The sequence below is a fragment of the Arachis ipaensis genome, chromosome B03, assembly GCF_000816755.2.
Source record: "Arachis ipaensis cultivar K30076 chromosome B03, Araip1.1, whole genome shotgun sequence".
Taxonomy (NCBI): domain Eukaryota; kingdom Viridiplantae; phylum Streptophyta; class Magnoliopsida; order Fabales; family Fabaceae; genus Arachis; species Arachis ipaensis.
This window is the reverse complement of record NC_029787.2, coordinates 8123576-8140547: the sequence shown is the minus strand read 5'-3', so window position 1 is coordinate 8140547 and position 16972 is coordinate 8123576. Positions and strand designations below refer to the sequence as shown.

General features: G+C 34.7%; 5 protein-coding genes across 5 annotated transcripts; 1 reads left to right on the top strand and 4 right to left on the bottom strand.

Annotated features, from left to right (window-relative positions):
* LOC107628805 lies at positions 99–2358 on the bottom strand. Its single transcript, XM_016331410.2, has 2 exons — positions 1827–2358; positions 99–543 (listed from the first exon to the last, which is right to left on the bottom strand). The coding sequence occupies exons 1-2, from the start codon at positions 2029–2031 to the stop codon at positions 434–436; spliced, it is 315 nt and encodes a 104-aa protein (XP_016186896.1). The 5' UTR covers positions 2032–2358; the 3' UTR covers positions 99–433.
* On the bottom strand, positions 3348–4543 carry LOC107628815 (auxin-induced protein 15A-like). The gene has a single exon (XM_016331420.2). The coding sequence runs from the start codon at positions 4196–4198 to the stop codon at positions 3932–3934; it is 267 nt and encodes an 88-aa protein (XP_016186906.1). The 5' UTR covers positions 4199–4543; the 3' UTR covers positions 3348–3931.
* Positions 6437–9587, bottom strand: LOC107628798 (auxin-induced protein X10A-like). Its single transcript, XM_016331402.2, has 2 exons — positions 9329–9587; positions 6437–6980 (listed from the first exon to the last, which is right to left on the bottom strand). Exons 1-2 carry the CDS (start codon positions 9552–9554, stop codon positions 6676–6678), a joined length of 531 nt encoding a protein of 176 aa, XP_016186888.2. The 5' UTR covers positions 9555–9587; the 3' UTR covers positions 6437–6675.
* LOC107628819 (auxin-induced protein 6B-like) lies at positions 10551–15719 on the top strand. Its single transcript, XM_021117996.1, has 2 exons — positions 10551–10849; positions 15041–15719. Exons 1-2 carry the CDS (start codon positions 10585–10587, stop codon positions 15301–15303), a joined length of 528 nt encoding a protein of 175 aa, XP_020973655.1. The 5' UTR covers positions 10551–10584; the 3' UTR covers positions 15304–15719.
* LOC107628796 (alcohol dehydrogenase class-3) lies at positions 11081–15166 on the bottom strand. The gene is made up of 7 exons (XM_016331400.2): positions 15059–15166; positions 13051–13147; positions 12761–12944; positions 12257–12659; positions 11857–12093; positions 11606–11764; positions 11081–11472 (listed from the first exon to the last, which is right to left on the bottom strand). Exons 2-7 carry the CDS (start codon positions 13082–13084, stop codon positions 11362–11364), a joined length of 1128 nt encoding a protein of 375 aa, XP_016186886.1. The 5' UTR covers positions 13085–13147; positions 15059–15166; the 3' UTR covers positions 11081–11361.

The window sequence follows — 16972 nt, the reverse complement described above, 5'->3', positions numbered from 1 at the left end:
TAGTTTTTTTGGTCATACATTAATGGTAGTTGGGCCATAATTATATTGCACAAAATGCCAATAGGTGAGTGAAATCAAAAAGGAGGTGAGTGTAAGGCTAAAGAGAAGAAATCAGGGTGGCTTTGGTCAATGTGGTCATTGCCTGTTCCAAATCAACAAGCTAATGGCAAACACAAAAACAAAGAATACAGTTCAAAGGCATGCAATGGTAGAGCCCTATATGGTTGCAAACAATAATCCAAGAAAGTTAATTAACCACTGTAATCATAAATTTGTGTGTGTTAATAGCATGCAAAACCTTCCTTAATATGACTAATTATACTTTGAACACCCTTCTCTCTAGAAGTTTTTCCAATTAAAAAAAAAGTACCAATGGATTTTCCCATACATAACTCCTTGCCTAATAACACCTCTAGAGATTTATCAGCTCCATTCAACCTAAAACATGAACACTAAGCTTAATCACTAGGAGAGCCAAGAATACCATCATGACTTGAGAAAACATGTCAACTGCCTCTCCATCATCATGATGCCTTTCTGAAACTGCATCATCAATATCTTTATGCTATCAGTTACATACTCAAAATGTTAAAGAATATCTCACAAAAGTTGTCATCTTGAGAGGACAAAATTGATTGTATGATAAAAAACTCAAGGTTTAGTTTTATCTTGTATGAATGAAATACAGATCAAGAGAAAACACTTTCTCTTTTTCATCATTCACTGAACTACAACTCCAATTACATAATAAAAATCAAATTAAAACTTCTTTTTCCAACACATGCCCCCATAAATGTTGAAATAATATGCATAGGTTCGCATAACTGGTAAAAAACACAATATCTTCAAAAACAATTAAAAGTTTCTGCAAGTCAAAATAAGAAATGATACCTGACTCAAACCTTCCCAAACCAAAAAACATACCCATTGTTAAGTCCAAAGATGGTAACATGATAGCACCCATCAGATCTTCTCCACAACATTCACTACAACCTAGCTTCCCACTCTTGTGTCATTTCAGAGGCCACATTTTAGTGATCCCCATGTTCAAATTCAAAGACAGATGAAAGCAAAGTGGGGACATGGTAAATATAGGGACTGGTCCTTGAAGCTGTTAATCATCCTATAGTAATAATTGGATAATTGAATTGACCAAACAAGTTATCATTATTGAAACTAATATTATGCAAATTCATACTTAGTTACTGCCTTTTTTTTTTATCATAACTTTCTTTTACTGTAACGTCCCAAACTTTTTCTGAAATATTTTATATTTGATTTCTTTTATTGTTACCCTATCTTTTAATTTTATCAAAATTCCTACACTACCCTTATTCTTTTTACCAAAACCTAACCCTAATGCCTAAATTAAACCCACACACTCTTACTCTCACATAAGCATACACTCTGAAGTCTAGGGTTGCACACGGATCGGATCGGATCGGATATAGCCTCACAAGATTTAAGTTTAATTATTCTAAGTTGAAGTACAACATAAAAAATTAAAAACAAAATATCATAAAATTCAGAAATAACACATTAAAATTCATATCACATTAGGGTTTATTTTCTTAAACTATGCTATTCATATGTGATGTGCGGATATGCGGATTTGCGGATCGGATCCGCGGATATCACTGCCAAATCCGCAATCCGATCCGACCATAGTGCGGATCCGATCCGATGGCTCTGCGGATCGGATAATATCCGCAAAATTTGGATCGGATGCGGATAATTACCGCGGATATGCGGATATTATCCGATCCATGTGCAGCCCTACTGAAGTCTGAACAAAAGAAATAGAGAAAAGGGGGTGAGAAAGTCACCGAGGGAAGAAGAGAAGAAGATGACGGCACTGGCAAAGCAAAGAGAAGCCGTCGCCGCTATCGAGTTATAGAGGCAGAGGGAGAGACGAATAAGGAGAGAGATGGATAAAGAGAAGGCAGCACCACTATCGTCGCTGCTGGGACTCATCGCTGGAGTTACGGTCATCGCCGTTGAAGGGGCCGCGTCGGACGGAGATATTGCCATCGCTGAAGCTCACCGCTGGTGCAACCCGAAGCTATCTCCGCCTTTACTCTGCTCCACTGCGGCTGACCCCTACCTCTCCCCTGTTCGTCAAAGCTTGTAGTGTTGCTGCGGGAGTCACTCCAGAGGAGAGGAACCACCGCCACCGTTATTCTGTTGTGTCCTTCACCGTCGACGTTGGAGAGGGTCACCGGAGCTGCTGATGCTCCATCCCCTTGTTTTCTTTGGTAAGACTCATCTTGTTCTACCTTATCTTGCCGTAAAGCCTTATTATTGACTTTGTCCTACCTTGCTTAATACCCCTTTCTGTCTTTGCTCAATTTTAAACTACCATAGGCCGTTGGATTTGCTGCCATTGTTACTGTGGTTGTCCCATGTTATTATTACTAGGGCTGTTGGCATTACTGCAGTGAGAATTGAAATTGTTGCTACTACCCAATCCAAATTCTGCACTCTTTCGTACCTTTTAATTCGGCACTCCGGGTTTGGTCTATTCGGTCCTTTAGGACCACGCTGTGAGAAGGCTTTACATTTATAACTGTTAATTTTCTTTATGGTTCATGCTATTTTGAGTTTCTAATTATATTTATAAAATTATTGTTGAAAAACTCTGATTTGATTAGAATAATTGATTTATTATAGTTGAAAAAAAAAATATATTTTTATGAAGTTCATATCTTAGAAATTTTACATGAGACTATATATATGTTTGATGAAGTTTTATATTATTTTAGAACATTTGATTTTATTCAAATATATACTTTTGAAGCATTGAAGTATTTGTTAGTACTTACTGACTTTGAAATTGTGAAATGTGTTTGAAATTACTTATGATCAAAGAAGTTATGATTAGAAAATATTTCTTATGAGAAAGTATTATTTAATTTGATACCTCATATGTTTGCAAGACTGAAGAATTTGTTATATTTGAAAATATATATTTTGAATTGGTTTGGGAGGCTCGTATAGAAAACCGTAGTTAACAGCGGTTATGACGTTAACTTAGATGCATCTAACTCAGACTCCAGCTAGCAGGGGTGTTGCTAGTCTAACGTGTAGGCCACACGTTAGATCTGTTATTCTGTTAGGACACACGAGAGGAAAGGGCTACCCATTGAGGTGGAGCCGCCCAAGTGTGGACTTTTGATTTGATTTCTGCATGAGAACTCCCTTATTGATTCGCTTATTATGATCAATTACTATTTTCTAATTAAGAAATTACTTTAATAATAATGTTATATGGTCTCATGTGGATTATAAATGTATTGTCTAGTCACTGAGTTGCAAAACTCATTCCGTTTTTCTAAAAATATTTTTCAGGAATAAATACTTGAATATGTGAGCTCTCTATCCAAGAATTATGATCTACAATAGGTATTTGTTCCTTGTTGAGTTCCTAGACGTTGTATGCTCCATATGTCACAGGCAGGATCCACTCATATTTATTTTATTTTTTGTTTGTTAAAAATATGTAATTATTCATTTTAAACATTGTAAATTTATTTCAAATATTTGTAATTTTCTTATTCAACTTATATTTGAGTCGGTTAGGCTTGCTTGGGGATTATTTTCCTAAGCGCCGATCATGGCTCATTTTGGGCCGTGACATTTACTATCATCATAAAAGTTACCTGCTGGTTCTTTTGCACTTGTTGTACAACATAGTGAAAATTGATTTTATGAACAGCACTTTGTGCTTGTTATTGCCTTTGAACTTAATACATTTAGATTTAAGGAGAAAATGGGAGACAAATGTTTATGTGCATAAATTTCTCATTGAGATGAATAGTAGGATAACAAAAAATGGAGAAAATCTTTCTCAGTGTAACTGGGTAAGAAATTGTTACAAAAATTGTGTTAAGTAATCTATTTCTAAGTCAGCCTAATCTTGATGGTGCTAGCATCAACTCAAGCGAGAAGTGATATCTAAGAACATATTTTCTTCACAAGGAATTGTGAGGCCACCCATTGGATGATCATAACCAAATTCTTCCTCAGCTTGACTTAGCAAGTCTTGAAATGAAGGCTGGTTCAAGTATGATATGGGGATCACAAACCGCTTCATTTTCTCTCCAACATAAACTGCAAGATAACCTTTTGGAATTTCCATAGCTTTTGAAGATGAAGTAAATGATGCCTTTCTTACAATACCGGGTAACCGAAAACCCATTTTTGTATGTGTTGAAGAAATACTAGTCTAAGAAATGAAAATAAGATGTAAGTTTTTGAGTTTCTTGTGCTTTAGGATGTCAATGACTTGTGTTGCTGCTTGCTTGCAGCCATGAACATATATATAGATAATAGAATATGCTATAAACATAATGCCACTTGAATGATTGGTGGAGAAAGTGTAAGAGATGGTAGCCATGGGACTTATTAGGAGACAAGGTCATAAAAGAGATCACATGGTGTTGTCTTAGATAATTCAAGGTCCATTTATGTATACAACAGCAAGTTTGATTCGATCATGTTGCCTATGGTTTTGCAAATTCCAAGGGATATGTTAACAATCTGGTGTACTTAAAAATGAGGTTCATATCAACCAAGTTGGGTTGGTCTAGTGGTTAGCTCACTAGTCCGCTTAAGCAAGTGTCGGGGGTTCGAATCCCGCCTTGTGCATGCAGCAACCTATTGGCCAGCGGCAAACCCTTAAATGGAGCTCAGTACCGCGACGGATTAGTCCTTGACCTGCCGGGTTGGGGGATACCGTGGGAAACCAAAAAAAAAAAAATGAGGTTCATATCGGATCATTATCATGTGTCCAATTTTGGTTCTCTTCTGGCCTCAGAACACTTCGTTTCAGAGATATAAATCAGGTTGTGGACAAGGTTTACTGATTTCATTGTCACAAGCAATTCTAAATCTGAAGAAACATGTGAGATGTCCAAAGCATGTCTAATTCAGTATCTTTAGTACAACTACATTGCTTTAATTTAGATGTCTTTGATTTGATATGTGTAGTTTCTTGGCAATTATGTCAGAATATGATGTATGAACTCCAAGACAATACCATGTGATCACTTGTGATCATTTCACAATGTAGACCCTATTTTACAGCTTCATCTGAATTATTTCTTCAGGATAGCATCTATATATACACCACTTCTTGTGTTCTCAACCATCACAACTCATTTGCATCTCCACAACTATCAAAGCTCACATATTTCTCTGATACAAATCCTTCAACAACAATATATTACTTTTTCTTTTGAGCAACAAGAAACGATGGCTTTCCGCATTCCAGGTATTAGACGGGCCACATCTTTCTCTGCATCCAAGGGAACTAATGTTCCAAAAGGCTATCTTGCAGTCTATGTAGGAGATAAGATGAAGCGGTTTGTGATTCCGGTATCATACTTGAATCAGCCTTCATTTCAAGAATTACTGTGCCAGGCCGAAGAGGAATTCGGATATGATCATCCAACTGGTGGTTTGACAATTCCATGCAGTGAGGATGAGTTTCAAAACCTCACTTCTGAATTAAGTGGACAGTAAATTGTGCTAATAGAGACTGACATAGATTAGATGAGACAATTTTGTAAAGAAGGCTCTTTCTTTTATTTTGAAGATTGTCAATTTTGGTGTCTTCCTTGTATCATTCCTTTGAAAGTGTAAAAATGTTCTATGAATGAGAAAGTTATTGGCTTATTGCAGCTTTTTGTTCAACCTGAATAATTTCTAATATATGTGGCAAACTGGCAATATCAAAATAAAGTTTCTTTCACAATTTGTTAAAACTACTAAAGTAAATATGTGAAGGACTAGTAGATTTCTTGTATTAAAAGTTGAGGAAGAGGCACTTCCTTTCTTTCTTCTATGGAAGCAGACCCAAGTAGGTGGTGAAGGCAAGAGTCTAAATAAAGTTCCATCTGTTACAAACATGAAAAGGAAGAGGCACTTCCTTGTTATTGAAAAAGGATGTACAGGCTTTGAGAACAACCTAATGCCTGCTTAAATTCATGCTTCAAGAGTCATTTGATTTATTTGAACAATTTTAGTTAGCTGGATGAAAAAGCAAAACAGAAGTTGCTGCATAGAAATATCTATCTATTTGGATTTCGGCAACGACACTATTTAGAGGTATAGAACATTTCATCATAAGATCAATTGCAGCAAATTTTAGATGGATGGCTCTCAATTTCAGAACTCACAACCCAAAAGAATGATAATAATGAGGGGAACATTTAATAATATAAACTTGGATCCAATATATTTAACTTAGCCATATGACTGAAAATCAGTTAATGATTCAGTCCTTCATGTCATAAAGCAATTTACAGATTCAAGGCCAACTTGTGGTGTGCTTATGTGTGTTAGAAAGGGCTTTTGGAAACAAATTTGCAGCATTTCATAAACTTTTTTATACAACAGAAGCAGAAACGGAACAAATGCACAAGTGAAGAGCATATGCAAAGCACTTAAGTCTATAAATCTTTTGAGATGAAGTCTATAAATTCATTGAAATTGGGAGGAAAAATTCTGATATTTACATCCTTGCCATCTCAATGAGATGATGTTATGCTACAAAGAAAACTTATACTATAGTTCCTGCTACACAAAATTGTCTCTCAATTCTTGTTACAGAAAAGGAAAAGTTTCACTCTGAATTAATCTATGTCAGTCTCCTTCGGCAGGACTTGTGCTAAGTCAGTTTAAGCGAGATGTGAGGTCCAAGAAAGCATCCTCACTGCATGGAATAGTGAGACCACCCATTGGATGATCATATCCAAATTCTTCTTCTGCTTGGCTTAGTAATTCTTGAAATAAAGGTTGATTCAAATAAGAAATGGGAACCACAAATCGCTTCATCTTCTCGCCAACATACATGGCAAGATAGCCTTTCGGGACTTCCACAACTTTGGAAGTTGCTTGGTTTGCAGTAAATGATGTCTTTCTTCTGATACCAGCCAAAAGAAAACCCATTGTTGTATGTATGTGTTGATGAAATATTAGTCTTAGATATGACTTGTGAATAAGATGCGATCTTTTGAGTTTTTCTTTTGCTTTAGGATGTGAATGACTGCAACCATGAACATATATATAGATAAAAGGATATGTTATAAACACACCGATATTAGAATGGTTGGTGGAGGAGGGCATCAGATAGGACCAGTTAGGAGACAAGGGCATGTAAGAGTTCACATGGTATTGTCTCGGCGGACTTTCATATGTATCACAGTATCAGCTTGTTAAACTACATAATTCAAGGTCCACCTTGTAGAGGGTAGGCCAACAGATTGCAATGTTTTGCAAATTTCATGGTTGTGTTGTTTATAATCTGGTGTACTTGAAGAGTTGAGGTTCATATTAGTTCTCATCTGGCCTCATATCAACAGATTTCATTATCAGTTGTATGTCAATTTGAAGAAGCTTGTGAGATGTCTAAAGCATGTCTCATGGAGTACCTTAAGTACAACTACAATGCTTGAAGAAGCATACTTCACCTATCAATTTGTGTAGATTTTCATTATATTTCAAGTGGATATCATATATTAGCCACTTAGCAATTACCTCAGAAGGTGGGATATGTACTCTCACTTAACTTCTTTGGTCCTAATCTTATGAAAGAGACCTCCAAGACAATACCATGTGATCCCTTGCTAACCCTTGTCACTATGTAGACCCCATTTTACTGCTTCATCTGAATAATTTCTTCAGGATGGCAACTATATATACACTTCTTCTTGTGTTCTCAACCAACACAAATCAGTTGCATCTCCTCAAGTATCAAGAACTTACATTTTTCTCTCATACAAATCCCTCAGGAACAATGGCTTTCCGCATTCCAGGTATTAGAAAGGCATCACTTTCTGCATCAAAAGGGACTAATGTTCCAAAAGGCTATCTTGCAGTCTATGTGGGAGATAAGATGAGGCGGTTTGTGATTCCTGTATGTTACTTGAACCAATCTTCATTTCAAGAATTACTAAACCAAGCAGAAGAAGAATTTGGATACGAACATCCAACTGGTGGTCTCAAAATTCCATGCAGTGAGGATGAATTCCTAAACCTCACTTTTCAAATGGTTGGGCAGTAAATTGTTCTAATAGAAACTGACATAGCTTAGCTGAGACAAATTTTGTACAGAAGGCTCTTTCTTTTATTATAAACTTTGTCCATTTTGGTCTCTTCCTTGTATCATTCATTTGAAAGCGTAAAAATGTTGAATGAGAACATTACAGCATGACATTGTCAAAATTTGTTTGCTTTTGTCTGATATGAATGATCTCTAATATATGCAACAACATCATAATAAAATTAAACATGCTCCGATTGCCCAGAACTTTTAAAGAACAATAAAAGAGAATTGCAAATTTGTAATCCACGTAGATTCAATGACTATCTAACTAATATTATATGAAATTGGAATCCATTAAAACATGGCCCTACAAATGAGCAAATCTATTTCTTTCATACAAATAAAAATTAAAAGTACAATATGCAATGGTTTCAAATATACTAGTTACAGTTGTATATATCAGAAAGGTGTACATCATTGTAAAAAATTAGAGAAAACAAGCTTCAGAGGGATGTCAAATTCAAGTGAAACAATCAAAGTTGGTGAGCTTCTGATCTGGGAGAGATTACAGTGTGAATATGTGGTAATAGTATAAACTGTGAAGACTATAGAGACATAAGATCCAACAACCTTTAGCATAGAAGAAACTAATTCAAAGGAAATATCAGAAGAGATTGGTTGAATAACTTATAGATTCGCTCAATTAGCTTTAAGTAATCAAGTTATGGATTTGTTTCAACAAATTAGCTAGCTCACTGGAATAGCAAAACTGAAGATGTAGAGAAGGATCTGTATCAATTTCAACAATGATAGTTCTTTTGCTAGTACCTAATAACTACTACCTAGAGAAATAATTTAGTCTTATATCTTCTAGATGGCTAAAATCAATGACTAAAATTTGTGACTGCATTTACTATCTAGAGAAGTAAAGCAGTTCATCATAAGCAGGAGATTCATTTGCCAGCAGTAAAGCATTATTTAGATGCATTCATGTTCACATGGATGCATTCAAAAGTGAAGTTCATATGCAAAGAAATTGAGTATACAAGTCCTTAGGGATAAGGTGTTTAAATTCATTGAACTAGGGGAAAAATTTCTGATATTACATCCTTGACATTTCAATGAGATGGTAGTCAGTATCTGCCAATAAAACGGAAGTAAAAAAGAAAAAGTCTAAGTGCCTGCTGTACAAATTTGTCTCTCAATTAATCTAAGTCAGTCTTGTTTTCCTTCGACTATACTATAGTCCATTCAAGCGAGACGTGAGATCCACGAAAGCATTCTCCTTGCAAGGAATAGTGAGGCCACCCATTGGATGACCATATCCGAATTCTTCTTCTGCTTGGATTAGTAACTCCTGAAATGAAGGTTGACTCAAATAGGAAATAAGAATCACAAACCGCTTCATCTTCTCTCCAACATAGACTGCAAGATAGCCTTTTGGGACGGAGGCTGCTTGGGTTACAGCAGATGATGCCCTTCTAATAGCAGGTAAGCGAAATCCCATTGTTTTCTTTTGCTTCAAACTAATAAAAATGCAAATGATCTCAAAGGGTGTAAAGAAGAATTGTTGTTGCTACTGATTTGTGTTGCTTTAGAGTGCAAGGGTAACCGTCTATATATAGATATACCATCTATAAGTTTTTGTAATTAGCCATTCGATAAGGCCTACTTTGAGACAAGGGCGAAACGAAGATCACATGGTAGTGTCTTCATTGTGTTTATGAAAGATTACTTTAGATTTGAGAGTTCTTGCCAAACAATGTTGCCACCTTTTGAAAGAGACAACTGAGAAGCTAATAAATGGTTAAATACAAAGCTGATTTAATGGACTACTACTTATTATGTCGCAGACATGTTTAAGACATATCACATAAGTTGGCTCTTCATACTGATGGGTAACCTACTAAATCAGTGGAAATTGTCTAATAATGATGCAGAGTGGATATGACTACATTTATTGCAATAGAATACAGATCACAGGGTACATCAGTACGTGAAAGGATTCATATGAGATGTCTTAAAACATGTCCATAAATAAATATGAATATATAGCCATCAAGTACCTGTTTTCATTGCCAAGATTATTTCAACAGTTGGTAGCTATATATTAGCATTTAGTCAATTTCTCAACATTGAAGAAAATGTGACATGTCTAAAGCATGTTTACAAAAATATGGAATACCAATTAAGACATGAAACAAATATAAGGCTTCAGTTTGATCTTATCTCATTTGATTGCAGTGGCTTCAGTCTTGGCTATTCTTTGAGAAGGTGGGGGCATTCACTCTTAACCACTTCTAAGACAGCACCATGTGATCTCTCGTGTGTATGCCCCGCAATCCTATAGTGACTTCAACAATAATTTTATCTTGGAAATAATAATCTTCCAAAGAATCTTAAAATCTATAAATACATTTCCTCCTGTCTTCAGAAACAACACAATTCATTGCCATTCTTAAGCATCAACACTTAACAGATTCTTATCTTAAACTTGAAAGCTTTTCTGCTCTAGTTCTTACATACATACAGAAAAAATGGGTTTCCGTTTACCTGTTATTCGAAGGGCATCATCATTCTCAGCTAGCGAAGCAGCTTCAAAATCTGTGGAACTCCCAAAAGGGTATCTTGCAGTGTATGTTGGAGAGAATCAAAAGCGTTTTGTGATCCCCGTATCATACTTGAACCAACCTTCATTCCAAGACTTGTTGAGTCAAGCTGAAGAAGAATTTGGATATGATCATCCCATGGGAGGTCTCACTATTCCTTGTAGTGAACATGTCTTCCAACGGATCACTTCTCGCTTGAATGGGCTATAAATCTCAGACTGTAGAAGATTGACATAGATTAGCATATACATGTTGTATAGAATAGATTAGTATAGAGAATCAGATGACAAACTCAAAGAGTATGTCTACTTTTGTTGAATAGTGACGAATTGACAATGAATTCAGTTATGTTCACTTGTTCCTGCAATTAGGAGCTTACATAAGCAAAGTTACTCACTGAAACTTGATTATTTGCCTGTTTGAATAAATTTCAAAGTAGGAGCTGAACACCTTACTTCTTATTAAAACATTTGCACTTGAATAAAAAGTTACATTGCATATCACAAATTTGTTTGATTTTGCATTACAATGGTGAAGTAAAATAACTGCCAACTTATACACACATGCATCAAACAATTCTTTATTCATATTCACACAGAACAGTTGTTGGACTGCAACTTCTGTGATTTTTAAAGCAGAATATTCTCCTATAAAACTATCTGAAGCTGCATAATTTGAATTTTACATCCATCAATTGTTAGAAAATCATATCTTGATGACAACTTTGACACAATTTGGCTCTTTGAGTAGATCAAATGCTTTGCTTATATCTGTCAATGGGACCTCATGGGTGAATAGCTCCTGAAGAGGGAACTCCTGTGAAAATGTAAATAAATAGTCCGAATACATTAAATAATTGTGAGACTTCTTCATCAATGTATTAAGCATATTCCAGAAACGATAACGTAGTGTATCTATTGAACTTAAGTGTCTTTAAAGTTTAAAGTACCTCCTTTTGGCATTTGTCAGCTACAATTGAAAGGTCTGACATGGTTTTTAGACCTCCAAAAACAGAACCCTTCAGAGTTCTGCCAGCCAGAATTGTTGTATGATTGAAAGGCACAATAGGTTCATTTGGCGCGCCAATAGATATTGCTTTACCGGTTCCCTACATAATCCGAAACAACAATTAGAAGCAAGGATCATATAATAATTTGATGAAATCAAACAGCTGAATTACTTGACAGAAGTGAAACTAACCATCTTTGTGGCTGCTAAGGATTCACTAATCAAAGATGGAACTCCAGTGCACTCAAAAGAATAATCCACACCAAATCCATCACTCAGTTCCTTCACCAATTCTGATGGAGGTTTATCAGAATCTTGAGGATTTATAAAATCAGTCATTCCAAAAGCTTTCCCTTTTTCTCTCTTCATCTCATTTGTGTCAATCCCTATTATCTTAGTAGCCCCCAGCATTTTCGCTCCGCTTATAGCCTGCATCACAAGGTCATTATCAAAACTCATCAAGGCTCAAAACTAGAAGCAAACTACTCCCTCCATCCATCGATAACTGTCGGATATGTACGAAATTTTTTTCAGTCCGACAGTTATTGATGGACGGATTGAGTAACTTCCAACAAATCTCTTTGAAGCATACCCCTAATCCTACAGCACCAAGACCAAAAACAGCAACACTTGATCCACTTTCAACTTGGGCTTCCTTCCATGCAGCTCCATAGCCAGTTGAAAACCCACATGAGATGAAGCTAGCATGGGCTAGATTGATGCCTGGATCAACCTTGAGAAGGTAATTGGCATTGACAACCGTGTACTCGGACCACGTGGCGCAAGTCCAAGTGTGTTTTAACTTCTTGCCTCTGCAGGACATTCTAGAAGTGTTATCTGGCATGAAGCCAGTAATTCTGAAAGGATATGTCAGGCAAAGGTTGGTCTTTCCAGAAACACAATTCCGGCAATGTCCACACTCTCCTATATATGTTGGGATCACCATATCCCCTTCTTTAAGATTTTTCACTTCATCTCCAACTGTCTCTACAACACTGCAATTAATTAAAATTTAAAACCAATTCATCATGTTCATGGATGGAATTCTATCATTGATACAATACAATGCAGTATGTGGACATAGAATCTATCTTACCCAACTCCTTCATGTCCAGGTACTAGAGGGAAACCATTAACATATGGAGATCCTTGAATGCCTGAAACATCAGTGTGGCAGATGCTAGCACAAAGCATCTTAACTCGAACTTCGCCTGATTTCGGCGGATCAACTTGAATCTCTTCAAGCTTTAGTGTCATTCCTAATCCCCAGCACACTGCAGCTGCAAAAAGCAAATAACTTTGCATAATATCATGTTTGCAAGTAACATGAAAGTTAATTGATTTCTACATGCATGCTTAATGTTGATATAATGATAAAAATTATACCTTTACAGGTAATAACACCCTGTGAAGTGCTCATCTTTGTAAGAATTTGCTCAATTTAGAAACTTGCTATGCTGAAAGCCAAAGTTTTGGCTTTGAACTGAAAAGAATGGGAAGGTGCAGTTCTAAACTTAAACTAGCAAATAGTAATATGTACAACAAGATAAAGATTCATTTCAACACATGATTCTTTTTCTTTTATTATTATTTGTTTTTTTTTTTTTTTCAAAAAAAAATTTGTTTTAAAAGAACCGACATACAAAATTAATCTAAAAAATATAATATTCATATAATGCATAGGATGCTCAGCAAGAACATAGGAAGGAAAAAATGCTAAATTTGGTTTACATAAATACCAAAAATGAAAGTGTCAAAGGAAAAATTAATGTGTGCAGACAAACAGTTGAAAATGACAGTTGAAAATGTGTATATAGACTTGAAGTGGAAAATTGCATGGACTTGAAAAAACTATTAAATCCATTTGATTTGCTATGCACCTGAAAATTTGTCCCACCGAATTATCTTAAAAGTCTCAAGAACAAAATTTTAATATAGGTGTTAGATAAACAAAAAATATCTTTAAAATACAAATCAATATCCTAATAGAAGGATGAATTCATCTCGGAAATTTTGTGTGTGTATCACAAAACCGAAATTCAATAGGGATGCTACATATAATATAATATAGAAAAAGTATAATATTATACAGTAGAATTGGAAAAGGCTAAAAGTGATGCAACAAGCTATTATGACATGAATCATAACTTTCTCATTCAGATAAAAAATTTTACATTTCCGAAAGAATTGATCAAGGAAGAAACCAAGGTGAAGAAAAATAAAGTGCCATGTGTACAAAATTTGTTTCAACCAATCTATCTATCTACCTATCTATCTTCATTAGCATGATCTTATAACCCATTTAAGCCAGAAGTGATGTTTAGAAACTCATCCTCCCTGCATGGAATAGTGAGACCACCTGCCGGATGATCATATCCATATTCATCTTCTGCCTGACTTAGTAATGCTTGAAATGAAGGTTCATTCAAGTATGATATCGGAATCATGAACCTCCTCATTTTGTCTCCGACATAGACTGCAAGATAGCCTTTTGGGACTACAAATCGCTTGGAACTTACTTCAGTTGCAGAAATTGATGCCCTTCTTGTGCCTAGTATGCGAAACCCCATTTTGTTCTAAGAAAATAGATAGAGATCTTCAAGCACTTGTGAGAGAGAAAAAGCTGAGTTAGGATGCTTTAAATTTGATATGCAAATGACTTGTTCTGCTTTGAGAGCTCAAGAATTATAGTGTATATATAGTTACAATTTGCTAACAATCAATTTTGCAATGAAGAGGACTAAATTAGAGTTGATTTTGTTCATGTGTTCATCTATTATTACTAGACATGCTTTAGACATCTCACAAATTTTCATTAGAATGACAATTTTATGCCATACATCTGCCAACAAATAATAGCAGAGTAATAAGTTATGAAATTTGTGAATCACAAGCAAGACTTGATTGATAGCTTCGAAACAGTGTCCGGGAATCAAGATTCGAGCCGACACTGAATATATCACAAGGTTGTGTGGATGTGAATAAAGTTCTAAGCAACAGCAACTGAATAATAGATGAGGTTTGGCATGACCTTGCCTAACAGCTATACACAAGATTTTCAAGATCTAGATTTCATTTTCAAGCAGTGATTGTGTTGGAAAATCTTACATAATGTGGGTCATTTACTCCTGAATCATTAATAGTTCTTCATAAAGACCTCCAAAACACTCCATGTGAAGGTTCATGAGTCTTTGTCCTTCACTAGACCCCATCAAACAGTTCATAACCATTCAGTTCCACACAAGCTGAAGCAATTTTATGATCTATATATACCAATACTCATCTTAGCATTCTCAAACCCAAAACATAAAGCATCAAACTTGAAACGCTTGTTTCGCATACAAGTTACTTGAGATCATTCTTAACAAAGAAGAAGCAATGGGATTTCGCTTACCTGGTATTAGAAAAGCAACACAAGCAGCTTCAAAGGGTGGAGAAATTCCAAAGGGGTATCTTGCAGTGTATGTAGGAGAAAAGATGAAGAGGTTTATAGTTCCGATATCATACTTGAACCAACCATCATTTCAAGACTTGCTGAGTAAAGCAGAAGAAGAATTTGGTTATGTTCATCCAATGGGTGGCCTCACAATTCCTTGCACAGAAGATTTGTTCTGCAGCATCATATCAATTTTGGATTGAATGCTGCATTCTTCAAAAAAAAAAAAAAAGCTGACATAACATAGATTAGCTCAAAGCAAACAATTACAATTGTACAGTGTGTAGATAGATTGTTTATTTTCCCTTTGCTTTCAAGCAAAAGTGGAACATGTTTGAAAGATGCAGAACATCCAATGATCAAAGCTTCTCTTCCTTGTCATTGTTCTTTGAAAATGATTATGATATTATCCAAAGGGAGCTACTCAAATGAAGATGCAAAAAACATCTTTTTATAAAGATGCTTTGTATAAAAGTGTGATTTATTGATTTGGCCACACTTCAAATAAAAACAACACTTTTATAACATATCAAAATCTAACCCTACACTCCATCATCTAAGGGTCAAAAAGAAAAATCATCACATGAAGACAATTATAATATCTTCATGGGAGTACCCACCTTATCCAAATTACCGGGCAACTTAGTTCCGTAATTATGAAATAACTTCACTGCTTTCTTAAGGTATTATATTGATTTCGGGCTGCTTTCATAGAAAAAGTAAGTTCACTTCTTGTGAAGCTATGCAAAATTCTCCCTTTAGTTTTTCTCCAATACATGTATTATGTTAGTATACTTCGGCAACGATAGAGATATAAGAAGAATAAAATGGCCCATGCAGGTTTCGAACCTGCGACCTTCGCGTTATTAGCACGACGCTCTAATAATGATACTATACTAATAATTTATCTCTCTAAATTACCAAAAATATTTATACTATTGTTTTTTCGATGATTTAAATTAGTTTTAATATCTTTTATAATTAACTACGCAACATTCAATTCTAGGAATTAAATAATTAATAAAATACTCATGAGATTAAGATAAACAATCACTGGAGTAGTACGCTAAAGTATGCTATTTTATTATTTATTTATTTATTTGTTTTTGGATTGTTAGCCTATCATACAAACGATAATCCATTGATTGATGATGGTAGGGAAAAACTACTAGAAGTATTGTCGTTTGAAATTATTAAAAAAAAAAAAAGAAAAAAAAAAAGCAGCATACTCTTGCATGGTCTACTACAGTCTCTCTTCCATCATGTTTAAGTATTTTCTTTGCAAATTATGATTCTTGTATTGATATATTAATTGAATAATAAATCGTTAATGAATATTTATAACAAAATTATTTATTCTATGGTATAAATATTAGAAAATTATTAATTTTTAATTTATTTACAAGTGATATATATATTAATTATAATTTTTAATTTAATTATTTTATATTAAATGACTTATATAACGATAATTTTATTTATTATCATAAATGTTAAATTAAATAAGTTATTATTACTTTTAATTTAAATTTAAATGACTTATATAATTGGAGATCTTACGTGACAGTGGCTGTGCCACATAAGCAAGATTGTCGTTGAGTCACGCCGGAATTCTACTAAAGGACCGTTATGTAGTCCAAAACGTAATTTGGAGAATATAAATAGTGCAATTGGAATTTTAGGGATTAAATTAGTATACGAGCTGAATCTGGGGACTATTATAAAAATTTAGTCTAGATTTCCCACTCAAATATAAATAATAATTTAAGATTTTGGTTTTTAATATATCAATGTCGTCTCTATAGTCTTTTTTTTTTTCATGAAATTACAATTACATAAAATTTTAATGGAAAAAATTCAAAAATAAATCTC

Bases quoted from the DNA above. Each gene is read 5' to 3' on its own strand.
- LOC107628805 (XM_016331410.2), bottom strand. From the start codon at position 2,031: ATGGCAATATCTCCGTCCGACGCGGCCCCTTCAACGGCGATGACCGTA. The intron at 544-1,826 runs GTGACTTTCTCA...TTGATGATGCAG, and splicing joins CTTCTTCTCTTCTTCCCTCG to TTTCAGAAAGGCATCATGAT.
- LOC107628819 (XM_021117996.1), top strand. From the start codon at position 10,585: ATGGGTTTCCGTTTACCTGTTATTCGAAGGGCATCATCATTCTCAGCT. The intron at 10,850-15,040 runs GCTTGAATGGGC...ACAAAGAAGAAG, and splicing joins CTTCCAACGGATCACTTCTC to CAATGGGATTTCGCTTACCT.
- LOC107628798 (XM_016331402.2), bottom strand. From the start codon at position 9,554: ATGGGATTTCGCTTACCTGCTATTAGAAGGGCATCATCTGCTGTAACC. The intron at 6,981-9,328 runs ATGCTTTCGTGG...CATATCTAAGAC, and splicing joins CACTATTCCTTGCAAGGAGA to TAATATTTCATCAACACATA.
- LOC107628815 (XM_016331420.2), bottom strand. From the start codon at position 4,198: ATGGGTTTTCGGTTACCCGGTATTGTAAGAAAGGCATCATTTACTTCA.
- LOC107628796 (XM_016331400.2), bottom strand. From the start codon at position 13,084: ATGAGCACTTCACAGGGTGTTATTACCTGTAAAG. The intron at 12,945-13,050 runs GTATAATTTTTA...TGCTTTTTGCAG, and splicing joins GGGTGTTATTACCTGTAAAG to CTGCAGTGTGCTGGGGATTA. The intron at 12,094-12,256 runs GTATGCTTCAAA...CTTGTGATGCAG, and splicing joins TTGGTGCTGTAGGATTAGGG to GCTATAAGCGGAGCGAAAAT.